Source organism: Aquarana catesbeiana, linkage group LG12, assembly GCF_042186555.1.
Source record: "Aquarana catesbeiana isolate 2022-GZ linkage group LG12, ASM4218655v1, whole genome shotgun sequence".
Taxonomy (NCBI): domain Eukaryota; kingdom Metazoa; phylum Chordata; class Amphibia; order Anura; family Ranidae; genus Aquarana; species Aquarana catesbeiana.
Genome location: NC_133335.1, coordinates 165,262,848 through 165,277,759, shown reverse-complemented (window position 1 = coordinate 165,277,759; position 14,912 = coordinate 165,262,848). Strand labels below are relative to the sequence as shown.

At 43.0% G+C, this 14,912-nt stretch overlaps 1 protein-coding gene across 2 annotated transcripts in view; it reads right to left on the bottom strand.

The window, feature by feature from the left end:
- The window catches only part of UBALD2 (UBA like domain containing 2), a 46,650-nt gene extending 32,169 nt beyond the window's left edge, over positions 1-14,481 (bottom strand). The window contains exons 1-2 of one of the 2 annotated variants that reach the window (XM_073606166.1): positions 14,192-14,481; positions 5,356-5,418 (exon numbers count right to left, since the gene is read on the bottom strand). In XM_073606166.1, the coding sequence (XP_073462267.1) occupies positions 5,356-5,418; positions 14,192-14,311 (183 nt within the window). In that variant the 5' untranslated portion in view covers positions 14,312-14,481. Of the gene's footprint in view, positions 1-5,355; positions 5,419-11,217; positions 11,266-14,191 lie in introns of those variants that run through there. The other variant, XM_073606165.1, reaches the window with a different exon arrangement.
- Between the last annotated feature and the right edge of the window lie 431 nt (positions 14,482-14,912).

The window sequence follows — 14,912 nt, the reverse complement described above, 5'->3', positions numbered from 1 at the left end:
CAAAAAGGTGATCCGTACATTACTTACCCTACTCATGTTTTATGCATGTAAAATAATCATTCTGTGATGGAAAAAAAACCTGTGGCCCCTACCATCATGGCCTGGAAGGCGTTAGTTGCGCCTTCACAGCCTGGTTCCCTACTGCGGATGCGCGCTGAGCAATCCCACAGGTCCCTGCCGCCTTCTGAGACCCGTGTGTCTCCCAGAAGACGGCAGAGGGGACGGAGGAGGTGCCGGATATGGCACAGATATCCGCAGGCACCTGCGGATATCTATGCCCGGAAGTGGGAGCAAATACCTGGATTATACAGGTATCTGCTCTCCCCCCCCCCCCCCCCTGAAAAGGTGCAAATATGACCCCGGAGGGGGGTGGGGTGGGGGTGGTTTAGGAGGATTCCGAAAAGCAGAAATTACATTTTTGGGTGGAACTCCGCTTTAAAATACACTGCTAATAGTATTAGCAAAATTTCCATTCGGTGCACCTCTAGCAGACATGATACAGAAGATGATCAGAGTCTGCAGACATGATACAAGAGATCAATGTAGCCTACCTGTGCCCGTCAGATGCAGCCTACCTGTGCCTGTCAGCCTCACCAGTGCCAGTCATACGCAGCCTAACCAGTGCCCAGCAGCCCAACCAGTGCCCATCATATGCAGCCTACCTGTGCCCAGCAGCCTCACCATTGCCCTTCATATGCAGCCCGCCAGTGCTCAGCAACCTCACCAGTGCCCTTTATATGCAGCCTGCCAGTGCTTAGCAGCCTCACGAGTGTCCGTCATATGCAGCCTACCTGTGCCCAGCGACCCAACCAGTGCCAATCATATGCAGCCCACCAGTGCCCGTCATATGCAGCCTAACTAGTGCCAATCATATGCAGCCTGCCTGAGCCCAGCAGCCTAACCAGTGCCAATCATATGCAACCTGCCAGTGCCCAGATCAGCGGCAATCTCCGTGTGTCACTGAGCTGGATATGAATTGCCCAGGTCGCAGTAACAATGTCCCACCTTCTATGATCACGTCACACTAATTCAATGTCCCGGCATTGGATCAGTGTGCCGTCTGTCACAGGTGGCGGGACATTTTTACTACGGCCCGGGCTATTCAGCTCTGTGATGGAGATCGCGGCAAGGAAAGGAGGGAGGGGAGGAGGAGGGAGTGGAGGACTGGGCGGCATTGATGACATTCCCGCAATGGGCGGCACCTGGGGCGGATCACACCCCCTTTCGGGAGCGGCTGTTTTTTTCTTTCGGCCGAATGAAAAAACAGTTTTCGGCCGATAATTTTCGGCGGCTGAAATTTCGGTGCACCTCTACTAAAAACCAAACTTGGTACCCAGAATAGAGGAAAATTAATGTAGAACTAGCCGCTTGTATCAGTCACCGAATTCCAGCTGCCCCATACCTTCTGAAACTTCCTAGGACAGCCCTGATGTAGACAGGTAGCTTTGTAGAATGAGAGCCTTGTTCACCAATCCTCGTCAATTGCTCAGAGTAGAAGCCACTGGACTTTTCCATTGGAGGAGGATTGCTTTTTGGGCATAAAAGACATATGCTTAACATCGTCCTGTGTGCCACTGTGTTCGCTAGACCTTCCATCAAACCCAACAGACATACCTGGATGGTTAATGGAACTGGAAAAGTTGTGACACTAGTGATATATTGTGTAATCTCTTGCCAAAACTGCCAAATGACAGGGCAAAGCCAAAATATATGGAAATAGTCTGCCAGAGAGAAGGATCATCAACACGCAGTCGCGGGGGACCCATATATGTTTGATAGTCTAGCTGGCGTCGTATAGTAGATGCAGTGGAGAAATTTATACTGTATTAATCTATCCCTAGCTGAGAGTAAGTGCTAGAACGGGTAGCTACACGTCTTCCCACTCCTCGCCCTATAATGATAAGCAGTTTTTGATGGCTTAGTTCTCAGTATAGAGGCAGCGGACGACAGACGCAGCATCAGATCGATGCTACATACACCTAGGTCAGCATTAATGTATTTTTGTTTTTTTTTTTAAATCCCAAACTTCTCTTTTAAGGCTACATTCACATGACCGTTTCATGCGTTTATGAAAAGTAGTGCTTTATCCCAAGTCGACAATCTTCAGCTAAATACACATTACTTTTAGCTGCAGCATGTTTAGCGGCTGAAAAATGACACTTACCTTTTTCTTCTTGAAATGTTGGTATCTCACACATCCTCATGTTGGTATTCATGCTTTGCAGATGCGGTTCACAATATTTAGTTAGCTATCAAAAGGTGGACACCAACATTGTGGCAAAGTTGTAAAATTTATGGGGATAGGTTCGGATTTCCTCATATCAGGATAAAATTTCCCCCCCATTTAGATGCTGGGATGTACGGTTCATTCCCTCTCTCTACCGTACCATGCGTTTCCTGCACTGCCTCTGAGATCTGCATGCGGGTGCCAATTAACTGCCAACCACCACCACAAATCGCAGATTGCAACACAGTGCATTTGTGGGCACCAAATCGCATGATACCGCAGTACCATACAGTTTGGAGTGTTGCGTTTTTAGAAGTAGTAGCCGTGCATGTGGACTGACCCTTCATCTTCTCAAGCAGGCACACAATGGCAAGCACCAGCTTTGCTCTGCACTCCATTTCAATTACACAGCTCTCTCTCCTTGCTCAGAAAACTACCAACAAAGTGGAAAAGGATATGCCTGGGGTATAACATTCCCCAAAGAATGGGATATCGAGGAAAAAAAACAACAACAAAAAAAACTCCCTGAAAACACAGATGCACCTAAATGCAACCTAATACGTTTGTGTGAAAATGTAGCCTTAAAAGCAAGCAGAAAATGTGTGAGCGTCATTTTAACCAGGGCTTGACAAATTTGCTTTGAATCTAGGAGCCAGCTAAAAAAGTTAGGAACTATTTTTTTTTTTTTTTTTTAAAGGGGTTGTAAAGTCAGAAGTTTTTTATATCTTAATGCATTAAGATAAAAAGCCTTCCGCGTGCAGCAGCCCCAATCAGCCCCTCTAATACTTACTTGAGCCCCATCTCTGTCCAGCGATGTCCATGATTGTCTCGGCCATCTGGGACTCTTTTTCAGATTGGCTGAGACACAGCAGCGGCGCCATTGGCTAACTGACTGACAGCAGCTGGAGCCAATCAGGAGAGAGAGGGGGTGAGGCTGAACCGCAGCTCCGTGTCTGTGGACACACAGAGCTTCAGCTCAAGTCGGGTGCCCCCATAGCATGCTGCTTGTTGTGGGGGCAAGCAACAGGAGGGTGGGGCCAGGAGCACCGAAAAGGGACCCCAGAAGTGGAGGGGAGTGCAAATCCACTGCACAGAGCAGGTAAGTACAACAGGTTTGTTATTCTTTAAAAAAAAAAAAAAACTAATTCATGCAACTACATCTAAGGACTGTTATAGAATATATATATACTTTTCGTTTAGCATTTTATTATTTTTTTTACAACGGTTCTCTTATTAGGTGGCAGAAGTCAATTCTATTGTGATATTGTAAGTGACCTATGGAATACTACATTTATCACACTGGCCTTGGCTTACTGCGAGTTATGCCTTGTTATGATGTATTTTAATGCAAATACTCAAGGCCACTTTTGAATTATTATGCTAGGGGATTTACTTTTACTCAAAGGAAACAGAGAATACCATCATCTCCCCCTTATAACTTTCTCCAAAAGTTTTTCCTTGCTATTGCATAACATATCTTAACAGGAGAGTGGGAAAGTGGGCAGCTCTGCAATGTGCTGGACATCATTGTCTAGGAGTGAGGCAGAGCTGCTTTTTATTCTGCAGAATGTGCAAATTATTCATAACAATTTACAGAAGTAAGCACAGCTGGAGGCTCCGCATGCTAAAAACAGGCAGCGCAGTGGTCCTATTCTAGAAGTGCAGTGGTGAACTTGTACTTAGGCTGTCCTAGCTGCCCAAAGCCTCACCTGTATATTTTGGAATAATATAAAATATTTAACCCAAATATTCACTTGCGCTCCAGAAGAAGGATTTACCCCTTCATGACCAGGCCATTTTTTGCTCTAGCACTGTACCCAAACAAGATTTATATCTTTTTTTTTTTTTTTTTTTTCACGCAGATAGCGCTTTCTTTTGGTGGTATTTGATGACCACTGGGTTTTTTTTTAATCACAAAAAATAAAATAAAAACAAAAAACGCACACAAAACAAGAAAAAGACAAAAAAAAAAAAAAAAAAAAAAAAAAAATTCTATATTTTTTTTACTTTCGGCTATAAAACACTCAATAGAAAAAAAAATGCCAAAATGTATTTGGCTACATGCCTTTGGTTTAAAAAAAAAAAAAAAAAAAAATCCCAATACGTGTATATTAGTTTGCGTGAAAGTTATAGTGACTACAAATCAAGGTAAATATACACTGGATTTTTTATACTAGGAATGGAGGTGATCAGTGACCTTTAATGCGACTGTGATAGTGCAACAGGCAATCTGACAATCTTCAGGCCTAAAATGTGCATTTTAACATGTGTGAAAAAAAAAAATAAAGTAAAAAGTCTGTACTGCAGGCACGTGCTGCATTATTTTTGCATTGACATACATTTTAAGTGGTAAGATTTTTTTGTTTTTTTTGTTCAGAGCACGTTCCTTTCATTTTAAAACAGAAGAAAATTGGGCCCCTGCAAGCTTATAGCTATAATATACACAACAGATTAGTACATTATGGCAGACTTACCTATCAAAGTGATCCCACCAGCATTGTTAAGTACCTGGCAATTCCACCTCCTCCAGGGATTCAGCTGTTCCAATGGCCAGGCCCAAATGACATGGAAGTTACTTGTCCCGACAGAATCGCACCAAAAATTGTACACCGAGCTGTGTGGCTCAGTGTACACAAACAGAAAAAAAAAGTGCTGATATATGCAGTCTCTTCTGTCATTAAAAAGCCCACCTATTACTATTTTATAAAAAGCTGACTTTACATCTGCTTTCAGTTAGCTAGTGACAGAGTCTCTTTAAAGGGATTCAGGCAATCTGTTACGGGTAGTGGTATTTTATACAACTATTAAGTCTTCTAAAATCATGTTCTTAAAGTGTATATAATAAATACACATGTAAAAGGAAATGATCCTACACATACATCATCGCCCTTAAGCTTAAGACAAACACTATCCTGGAGACCATTTTGCTGGGGTGGTTACACACACAGCTCAGCTGTGTTTACATGTGTTGCACAGTACTGGAATCACACAGTGGTCTGTAATACACATTCCTGCCACTAGGGACAACTCACCCAGGAGACCTCCACACACTTGATATTAACCCCTCCAACATTTCCAATAATGATGGCAAGTAGTAAATAATGGAATAGATAAAAAGACAGACTCACCATGTGTGGATGATGTTGAGCACTGGGGATATTAGATTCTTGGAAAAATGTGCTGAGAGCAGTCTAAATACAGAGGGGAAAAAAAAAAGTGGTTTAGCCTTCGATTTTCAAGCTTCTCACAAATACAACTTAAAAAATATCAACCTGATACAAACTAGCGTTTGCTGTTTTGGAGGTCAGGAATTCACCTCACCAGACATGATATCTGCAGAGGGTTTGCTCCCAGTAGGTTAACTTCAAATGTTCTAGTTTTCTACAACAACCCAAAAACACCCTGATGAATATGGGCCGATTGGCCAGTCAGTGTCAAATCCCATTTTTGGGTGACCAGAGCCACAGGTGCAGCCTACCAGCAGTCTGTCCAAATCAATGAAAGGGAGAAATATGCAGCGGCTGTACACTGTTCCAAGTGGTAATTGCATTTAGGGCCGTATAGGTTCTGGGATGTATGCCCCAAATGCGGAACCTCTGGACTCAGAGTGGCGTCCAGCCATCGTATTTCAGTCCTTTATTGAGGCCGACTGCAGTGATCTGCACCTGTGCCTTCCAGGCTCCTAAAAACACGTGTTTTTTTATGCTGTATGGGCCAAACCATCCGCATGCAAAAGCCCTAAGAGGTGCAAGTGAATCTAAATCCTAATTTTTAAACATTTGTTTTGGACAGAGTAGGGAAGGGTCAAACCGCCAGTCCAGTTTTTATTGCAGGTTGTGTACCTGCAAGGAGATCCACCCTACATGTCCTACAAACCATTTTCACTGGGGCTGAAAGCAAGAGATAAGTCACATTTCTAAGTTACCAATGGAACAGGAATAGGAGGTGAAATCTTCAAATGGGGACACTTGTAACAGTGAGAACTGTCTATGGGAGGATTTCCTTTTCCTTCCTGTTATGTCAAGACAGGAAATTAAAAATGGGATACAGACAGCAAAAATAAATTAAACAAAAAACACACACTCTATACAGGACAGGGGTTAAAATTGTGTATCAACCCCCCCCCCCCCCCCCCCCCCAAAAAAAACCTAACTTTGAACAAAAACAGAAAACTAATGCAGCTACCACAGCTAAAAATTGCCAAGCTCCAGTTTAAAGTGATTGTAAAGTCTTGTTTTTTCCCTATAAAAACAACATACATGTTATACTTACCTGCTCCGTTGCAGTGGATTTGCACAGAGCAGCCCGGATCCTCCTCTTCTCAGGTCCCTCTTCTGTGCTCCTGGCCCCTCCCTCCTGTTCAGTGCCCCCACAACAAGCAGCTTGCTATGGGGGCAACCGAGCTGAGTCACAGCTCCCTGTGTCCATTTAGAATCAGAGCATGGACCTGGCTCCGCCCGCTCTCTCCCCTGATTGGCAGTAGCAGGAGCCAGTGGCACCGCTGCTTGCCAATTAGGAAGGAGAATATCTGAAGGCTGAGACACTCCGGAACATCGCTGGACAGAGTAGGTTTTTATCTTAATCCATAGAATGCACTAAGATGAAAAACCTTCTGCCTTTACAACCACTTTCATACATTTTTGTTTTTGGGTTTATTTACAGCTTTAACCACTTCCTATTCTATCCAAAACTTTAAAAAATGGTTTGGAATTGGATAGCTTCTGACCAAACTGTCTGAGTGTATATAACTTAGAGGAGTATTAGATTGCAAGTTCCTTTCACACAGGACTGGTGTGAAGGTTTCTCTAGTAACTGGTCACAATTTGGGGAATGGACAGAGGGACACACACCTTCAGCCATGCATGTAAATAGGCCATACATAGATCGAAATTTCGATGCATGTATGAGCGGGCTGGTTGCACGTTAATCAATCTACCGATCAACTTCTGTACAACCAGCCTATTGGGTTTTTCCTGATCAATTGGTGCCGCTGGCTATAGCTGGCAGCACTGTTTATTGTATTCTGACAGCGGGAAAGCCTTTGAACGTATCGAATGTGTGAATGGTGAAATCGGGTCATGTTTTTTTTCATTCAACTCAATAGCTGAATAAAAAAAATAAATAAAACAATAATGAATTTTATAGCTCGCTTAAGACATATCATGAATGAAAGGGAAAGAAAGTGCACAACGGCCAGTCTTGAAAAGGCCATTTACAAAACGTAGGTTTGGTTTTTTTAAAAAGCAGTAGACATCACATCTGTGTTTGTAACAAAGCCAGTAAGACACTACAGACTTACAATATAGCTGCCAATACTAAAGCATTTAGCAGCTATAACATGTATAGGGTTGTAGTAGTTAAATTACAAATGACAAATATACAGATTGTATTCTAAATAAAAGATTTAAAAAAAAAAAAAAAAAAAAAAAAAAACTTGATTTCCTACAGTGTAAATGTATGACGTTTATTTACAAAATTTGCAGTTAGCAGATATGCGATCCTGCTTTTCAGGTATCTGAGTGGATTACCTACATTTTGGGCCTGTTCACGCTTGTGCGATTTCCTGTAGTGCAATCATTCCCCCACCACAGGTACATGGCAGGACACTAGGAAAATGTATCAGATGCCAACTGGAGTAGTTTGCCCTACTGCAGTGTTTGCTAATCTGTGCATTTATGTTAAAACAAGCTATGGAGGTAAAGTAAAAAACACCTTTAACAATCTATCTATATTTTTTTTTTTTTTAAAGGAAAGGAAAAAAGTTCAAGTTTGATCAGCATCAATTACTCTATGCACAGATAAATGTAAAGACAGGAAAATGAAACACGCCAAAAGCTGCTTTTAGTGCCCAGAAGAGGATAGAAAATAAAAAACGACCAAGGTATGTATTTAAATCAACCTGGGATTACAGTGACTTGTTCACAGGAGCTCTTTGTCCTAATCAAGCATGTCTGCAGTTTAACAGCTTTGTGCAGACGTGATTGCTTAATAATCATAAAAGGGGGGGGGGAACAAAAAAACATAGCTTGTGCTTAGGAATGTACAATTTGTTTACAATCACATAACACAAACATGAAGACCGCAAATTCCTTACTCTTCAAAATAGAGATATCAACAACTGAAAGAAAAAGGTTTGGGTTTTTTTTATTTTAAACAAATCATTTTATAATTAGTCTAATTTTTGTAAAAAATAACAGCCATACAGGCAGCTGCCCGGCAGCTAACAATGCGTCTCCATTTTACACTAGAGTGAAATATATGCTGAACATATAGATGCAAAAGGACAAATATTCACGTCACTATCGCCTTCCATATAATGTATTCCGGAAAACAAAAGACCAATATCCTTGAAAAAAAGGGGGTTAATTATAGTTACCTGATATCAAAGGAAAGAAAAACAAACTAAATAATACACATGATGGGAAAGAAGCAAGAAGAAGCGTGAAGACCAGTAAAGCTGGTCTGTGTATATGTATGTGTGCCAGTGTGTGCAGCAGAACAAGGCGGGGACAAAACTGACAACAATAACAATGAAGATTAACCCTTTCACATGCTCAGAGCCACACTGCGGGATTTCACAAGAAAACCCAAAACACAGGAAACCACGTTCTAATTCAAAATCTAGATATACACCAAGAGAAAAATGCAGCAAAGTTTTTTTTGTACATTATGGCAATAATTGAATCCCAAGCACAAACATGGAAATTTACAAAAAAGAGCAAATCGACCGTCTTGAAATGGTTCTTAATAAATAGCACACAACAACTCATTCCTACCAATTACCTTTTTTGCAAAAAACATACAGGGTTCCCGTTTATTATGGGTGTTCCAGTTTAATACATAGGTTTAGATTTATGTGTCCTGTGTAAATTTTAAAGTCACTTGCATTAAGGAAATTGGGATCCAAGGTAAAATAGACAAAATTAGGAAAAAAACTAAACTGAAGAATTGTGCATAACACAAAATATTAAAATTTAGAGTATTTTTTTTTTTTTATTACTTTCTGACCAGATCTCCTTTGAAGATTCGACGTGGATTTAATATTGGTGGAGACTGGATCATAGAATGTTTAGTGCTGCAACCCGATCGTACACCGATTTGAAATATTTCCCCGTTTTCTTAATGCATCAACATTTAAGCAAACGACTCCCAACATGGGTGACAACAAATGTTTTCATGATCCTTTGTCAAATTAACAGCCAGATGATTATTAAACTATTTTAGCATCCCTCATTCTAGGACGGTCTGATTGGGGGGTATTTACAGCAACCCTCTGCCACAAGACACAGATGTCCAGTGTGGTTATATTCTAGTCCTTGAGCTCATACAAGTATATGAGAGATACAATTACTGAGTTTATAAATAGATGAGTGGGCTCCAAACCCCCCACTGCTCCTATAGGATCTCGCTAAAGTGTCAGTAGACAGACATCAAACCAAGCTATTTAGAACCCCCATAAACAATTCTACTACTAACCTGAATATGAGATGAGACCTGATAATGGACATTATCTGCATTTATTACATAGGCTGTGTCAACAAAGACTGAGGACATAATGCATACAAGCTCAATACATGGGCATGTCCTTAAATTCGTGTGCACTTTGATACATGTGTGCAACAATACATGATGTGCATAGAAACGTTAGGAGTCCATGTATTGTCACAACTGATTTATCACGATCACGTATGTTAAAGCATGCTGTGCTACTGCATTGTCTAGGCCGGTTTCTACATAAACACTGGCAGTGAAATTAATATTATTATACAGGATTTATATAGCACCAACAGTTTACGCAGCGCTTTAAAATATAAATAGGAGACAATACAGTTACAATACAATAAAATACAAGAGGATTAAGAGGGCCTTGCTCAGAAGCGCTTACAAAATGATAAAAAGGTATATGTATTGCTCAAAAAATGAGATCTCTTGTGTGGGTGTCTGCCATCAGTACCAACTCATTTAAGTCTATTGTATAGGTTATGTGCAGGCCACGTGAAGTGTGCAGTGCACTGTATACTATGCATCATAATGCACACAAATCCCCGACAAGAAGATGCACAGAGCCAACATGGAAGATGATCGTGGAATATGGTAATCGTTTATGGCATTATAAAACTTTAAAAAATAAAATGCGAATCAATTGTCACTCTGGATTTGTAGTTTTTGCAGCATGCCCGGGCCTTCACATAGACAGATGACAGCCTTCCTGCAAAGGCTACGACTTATCCCTCTAAGATTACAGGCTTGTACTAATGTTTTCTAATCTAGATTTATACCACATAAACAGATGACAAAAGTCTCCATTTCACATGCAGTTCTGAATGACCAGTTCTTGGACTAAACCAGCAACAAGACCTTCTCATTGGTAACCTTTTTTCCTTCAATAGGATTGGGGCTCTGGGTAAAAAGATGTGTATTAAACATGAGGTCAGTGATTACATATTATTAGGGGGGCAACTTGCACCCTTTAGACACACATTTGTCTTCTCATCCTACCTCGAAATTTATAGATAAAGAGAACTGGAGAGAGAATAATTTTATAATTTTGAGCAACTTTTAGTTATCGAAACTCATTAGTAGGAGTTCTAATTTTTACATGCAGTAATTTATGGAAGCCAATAATAAATACTTCACTGGTCTGGCTTCTGATTGGTTGTTATGGCTTCCACTGCCTTAACCTACCATCAGCACATCTGCCACTGGACCTCATTACTGCTGCTATTGGTACAGGTATGGGGCATATATGTACCCTTCCACAATGCAGTGCCCAATCACCAGGCCAAAGTGATATTACCTGGGGGAAGGAGAACCTATAGTTTGTGTCTAACAGAATGCAGGAATTGACTTTCAGGAGAAATTCCCTTCTCCCCAACAATTTTTTGTAGGGAATGCAGTAGGCAGGAGAGGTGACAAAGCTAAAGTGGACCTAAAGCTGAAGACTGACCTTAGGCCTTGAGGATGCCAGCATCCCCCTTCCCCATACTTACCTTTGGAGCAGGGAACAGAGTATCAGCAGCCATCACCCACAAACAAAGAAATGATCTTCTACCAGAACAGCCAATCAGAGCTCCTCCCCACATACAGATCCATGCAATTCTAAAGCAGGTTGTACACATTACAATTTACCCGTATGATCTTCTTTCAATGTAACATGCAGGCACACCTAAGCAATCCCCTATAGATGTACCAAATGTAACACGAGGACCTACCTAATAATTTCCTTCCAGGAAGGTCCTTGCACTACATAGCTGTTTATTAAATGAGAAGTACAGACACAGCTCATTTGGCTGTAGATCACAAGAGCGCAGTGCGTTCTGCATTCCTGTGACCCGTTTTCAGCAAACAGCGGGCTGATTCGCGCTGTCTGCTCACATCACAGAGCAGGTGCAGGCTCAGGAAAGATTGCGACCATATGTCAGGAGCCGCCCACATGCCTGGACCTGCGCCTGGCTCAGCCTTTCCCCTCCGGTGAGCACAGGAGGAGTCACCAGCTCTCTGCTCAGGGAGCTCTGAGAACCCAGCGATCTGCATTGTTTGATCGCTCGGTTCTTGGCCTTCGAGCCAGCAGGGGATCGGTGCTGCATCCACCTAGGTAAGCATGATTCTAAAATAATAAACTTTCCCATACTTCTCTTTAAGGCTGGGTTCACACAATTGTGAATTGGATGAGGTTTTCTCCGCATCCAAATCGCATGTCAAGAGATTGTGACAGACTCACACATCTCTGAAACGGTTCAGGTGCAAATTGCGCAGGAGTCCTGTGCATCTTCTGGTCCTTTTCAGGGCCAAATTCAGCCAAAAATTCGGGCTGAAATCGGACCTGAAATGGTAAACGGGGACACACCAGACCCCTGCTGTGAGCTGCTCTGTCCTGCGATGTGAACCCAGCCTTAAAGAATATTGAAAATTAAAGAATGTATTGTGTACAGTCACAATACAAGAAAAAGAACCGCTGCTCCAGGTGTATTAAGAGAAGGCTGATTGGAGTATCTTGCAGAGTGCTAGCCTGAGCCTCCTCCGTGGGAAACTTGGAAAAAAGAAAGAAATGGCTGCACATCCAGAACTTCCAATTGCCTTTTGTTTCACAAAGATAACACCAAAATACCAAACTGTGGTCACGTAGACATGTTTCACACATACATCTTGTGCTTAATCATTACCATGGTAATGATTAAGCACAAGATGTATGTGTGAAACGCGTCTACGGGACCATAGTTTGGTGTCTTTGGTGTTTTCTTTGTGAAACAAAAGGCAATTGGAAGTTCTGGATGTGCAGCCATTTCTTTCTTCTTCCCCCTTTTGTGTACAGTCAGCTTAAAAAGGACAACTATACTTTTTGTCTATTGTGTGCCCCAACCCAAATGTCAGACCTGCTCTCCATAGGAATAAATAGGACATTTCTACACATGTGCTGGAGAAAATGGCCAAAGAGAGTGGCTGTGGGGCTCCCCATGGTCGGCACAGCTTGGATCATGCAGGAATTCAGACAGGTGGGTATATAACATAGGTTGGGGATCATCCTTAAGGATAACTATGCAAAGTACAAGTATAAATGTCCTTTAACAGAGGGAACCGAAAGGAGGGGGTGGCCACCGAGACTCCAAAACAGAGCTAAGTATTAAGGTGAAAGGGAATTCCCACCCCCCCCTCGGCCACAAGGGGACCAGAGGACCTCTAAATCTTTAACTATAGATCCAATCTATAGAGAATCAGAGGGTGCATTTTGTTTAATTCCAGATCTGCGCAGAAGCTTCCAATAATAAAAAGTCCGGTCACCGCTGCTCTTGTGCAGAAAGACTGATCTGCTGAGTTCAGCTGTGCCCCCCCTCTATATGTAGCACAGTGATTAGATCACTGCTGCTTTTACAAGGTAATATCTGGGTTTGTAAAGACTTTTGGTGCACACAGAGCAGATTTATATCTTATGCAGCTATCTGTGAATATATTTTACAAAATAGTTTGTGTGCTAAAGTGCAGCTTTAAGGTCTCACTCACACCAGCCTGTGTGCTAAAGTGCACATGGCGGGTATGTCATGCGTAGGGGTCTTGTGGAGCATTTACAACACATCGCACTGTTTACTTTTTTTTTTTTTAACAATCGAAGTGTCACTTCAGTCAAGCCGCAGTGCGCAAAAATGCAGGCATGACGCAGTTTTTTTTGTTTTTTTTTAATGGGGTGTACGGCACTGCGCTGGAAACAGAGTAACTATTATTTACTCTTGCATTAAGCCTCAAATCAATGCAAGGGTACGCATCTATTTTAGTCATGTGACTTCAACATCAATGGAAATGAGGAACTGAAATTTTTTTTTTTTTTTTTTAAAAGACAAAAAGATCCTCATACTGGTGGGTTATCTTAATGAATGGAACCTATGGGGTGAATGAACCCGAATATGTACACCGCCAATCAGCAGAAGAATCTTCAAAATCCGACACTTCCAGGAGTGTCAGATCTCTGCCCCCCCCCCACTCTGTGGTTTGATCCTCCGTCCTCCCCTACATCACCTCACAGGACACCTCTATAGTGCAGGGGGTGGCGGGAGGGACCACGGCCCTCAGTGGGGGGACATCCAGAAGTGTGCCAATGTCAGAATATTCTTTGGGTAGAGCAGGGATGGGGGGTAGTGGCACAAGTGAGGATTTTTTTTTTTTTTTTTAATAGGTACATTTTTTTGACAAGTTTATGGCAGCAGAGGGTGTCCACGTCATGGGGAGAGTATGGATTTGTTTTACATGACAGGTGCCCTTTAGGAATAATACCTCATTGAATAATGTGTATAAGGAATGAATACAAATGTAATTTGCTTGTAGTTTGTATGAAATCCTCCATTTAGTGGTCACATGACCGCCTCCATGTCTATAAATAAAGGAGCAGGGCTCGGCGTGTGCAGGCTGGAAGCGTGCTGTGTGTACACAGTGAAGGGTGTGTGTGTAAACACGGTGTGCTCCGCTCTCTCTCACCTCGAACTGCCAGTGTGCCCCCTGCAGGAGCTGCTTGGCCTGGTCCGCCGCACAGCCCGCCGCCAGCACGAACTGATTAATCATCACCTGGTGCCGCAGTTCCTCCATGTTCACCGACATCCCGGACACCGCTCCGCACTCCCACCCGGCCGCCTCGTTATGTCCTCCACCACAAGACCCGGCGCGTCACCCACCGGAGGGCGGGATTGGACGAACACCGCAGCCCTTCATTGGCCCGCCGCGACGTCTGTCTATCCAGCTGCGCCCCGTGATTCGCACGGGCATTGGTCCGCCGGTCTTGTTTTGGCAGTCCTCGCTCTACCATTGGCGAGGGCTTCCTCTCCTCTGTTGGGCCCGCCCACCTTGATGTTTTGGACCGGGTTGATAGGACGGCGGCTTGTGTTGACGGGCGCAGCGGGGCGTTGATTGGACAGAGGAAGCCGAAAGGGCCGGGAGGCCGTCGATTGGCTCTCGCCGGAGAGTTTGAACACAAGGCTCTGAGGTAGGGCCTCGTGTGATTGGTCGCTGGGTGCCCGTATGTGACAACAGGGAAATGTGGCCAAGTTCATTGAGGACTTTGTAAGGGTGAGAGGTGAAGTAGGTGCCGCGTGTGTGCCCGGGCCGGAGCTGTACACCGGGGGAGAGCAGACAGGCCCAGCACTCCGCATACATGACCGCCAGAGGAGCCCTCAGACTTCACACCACATACCGGCCGGCCTGA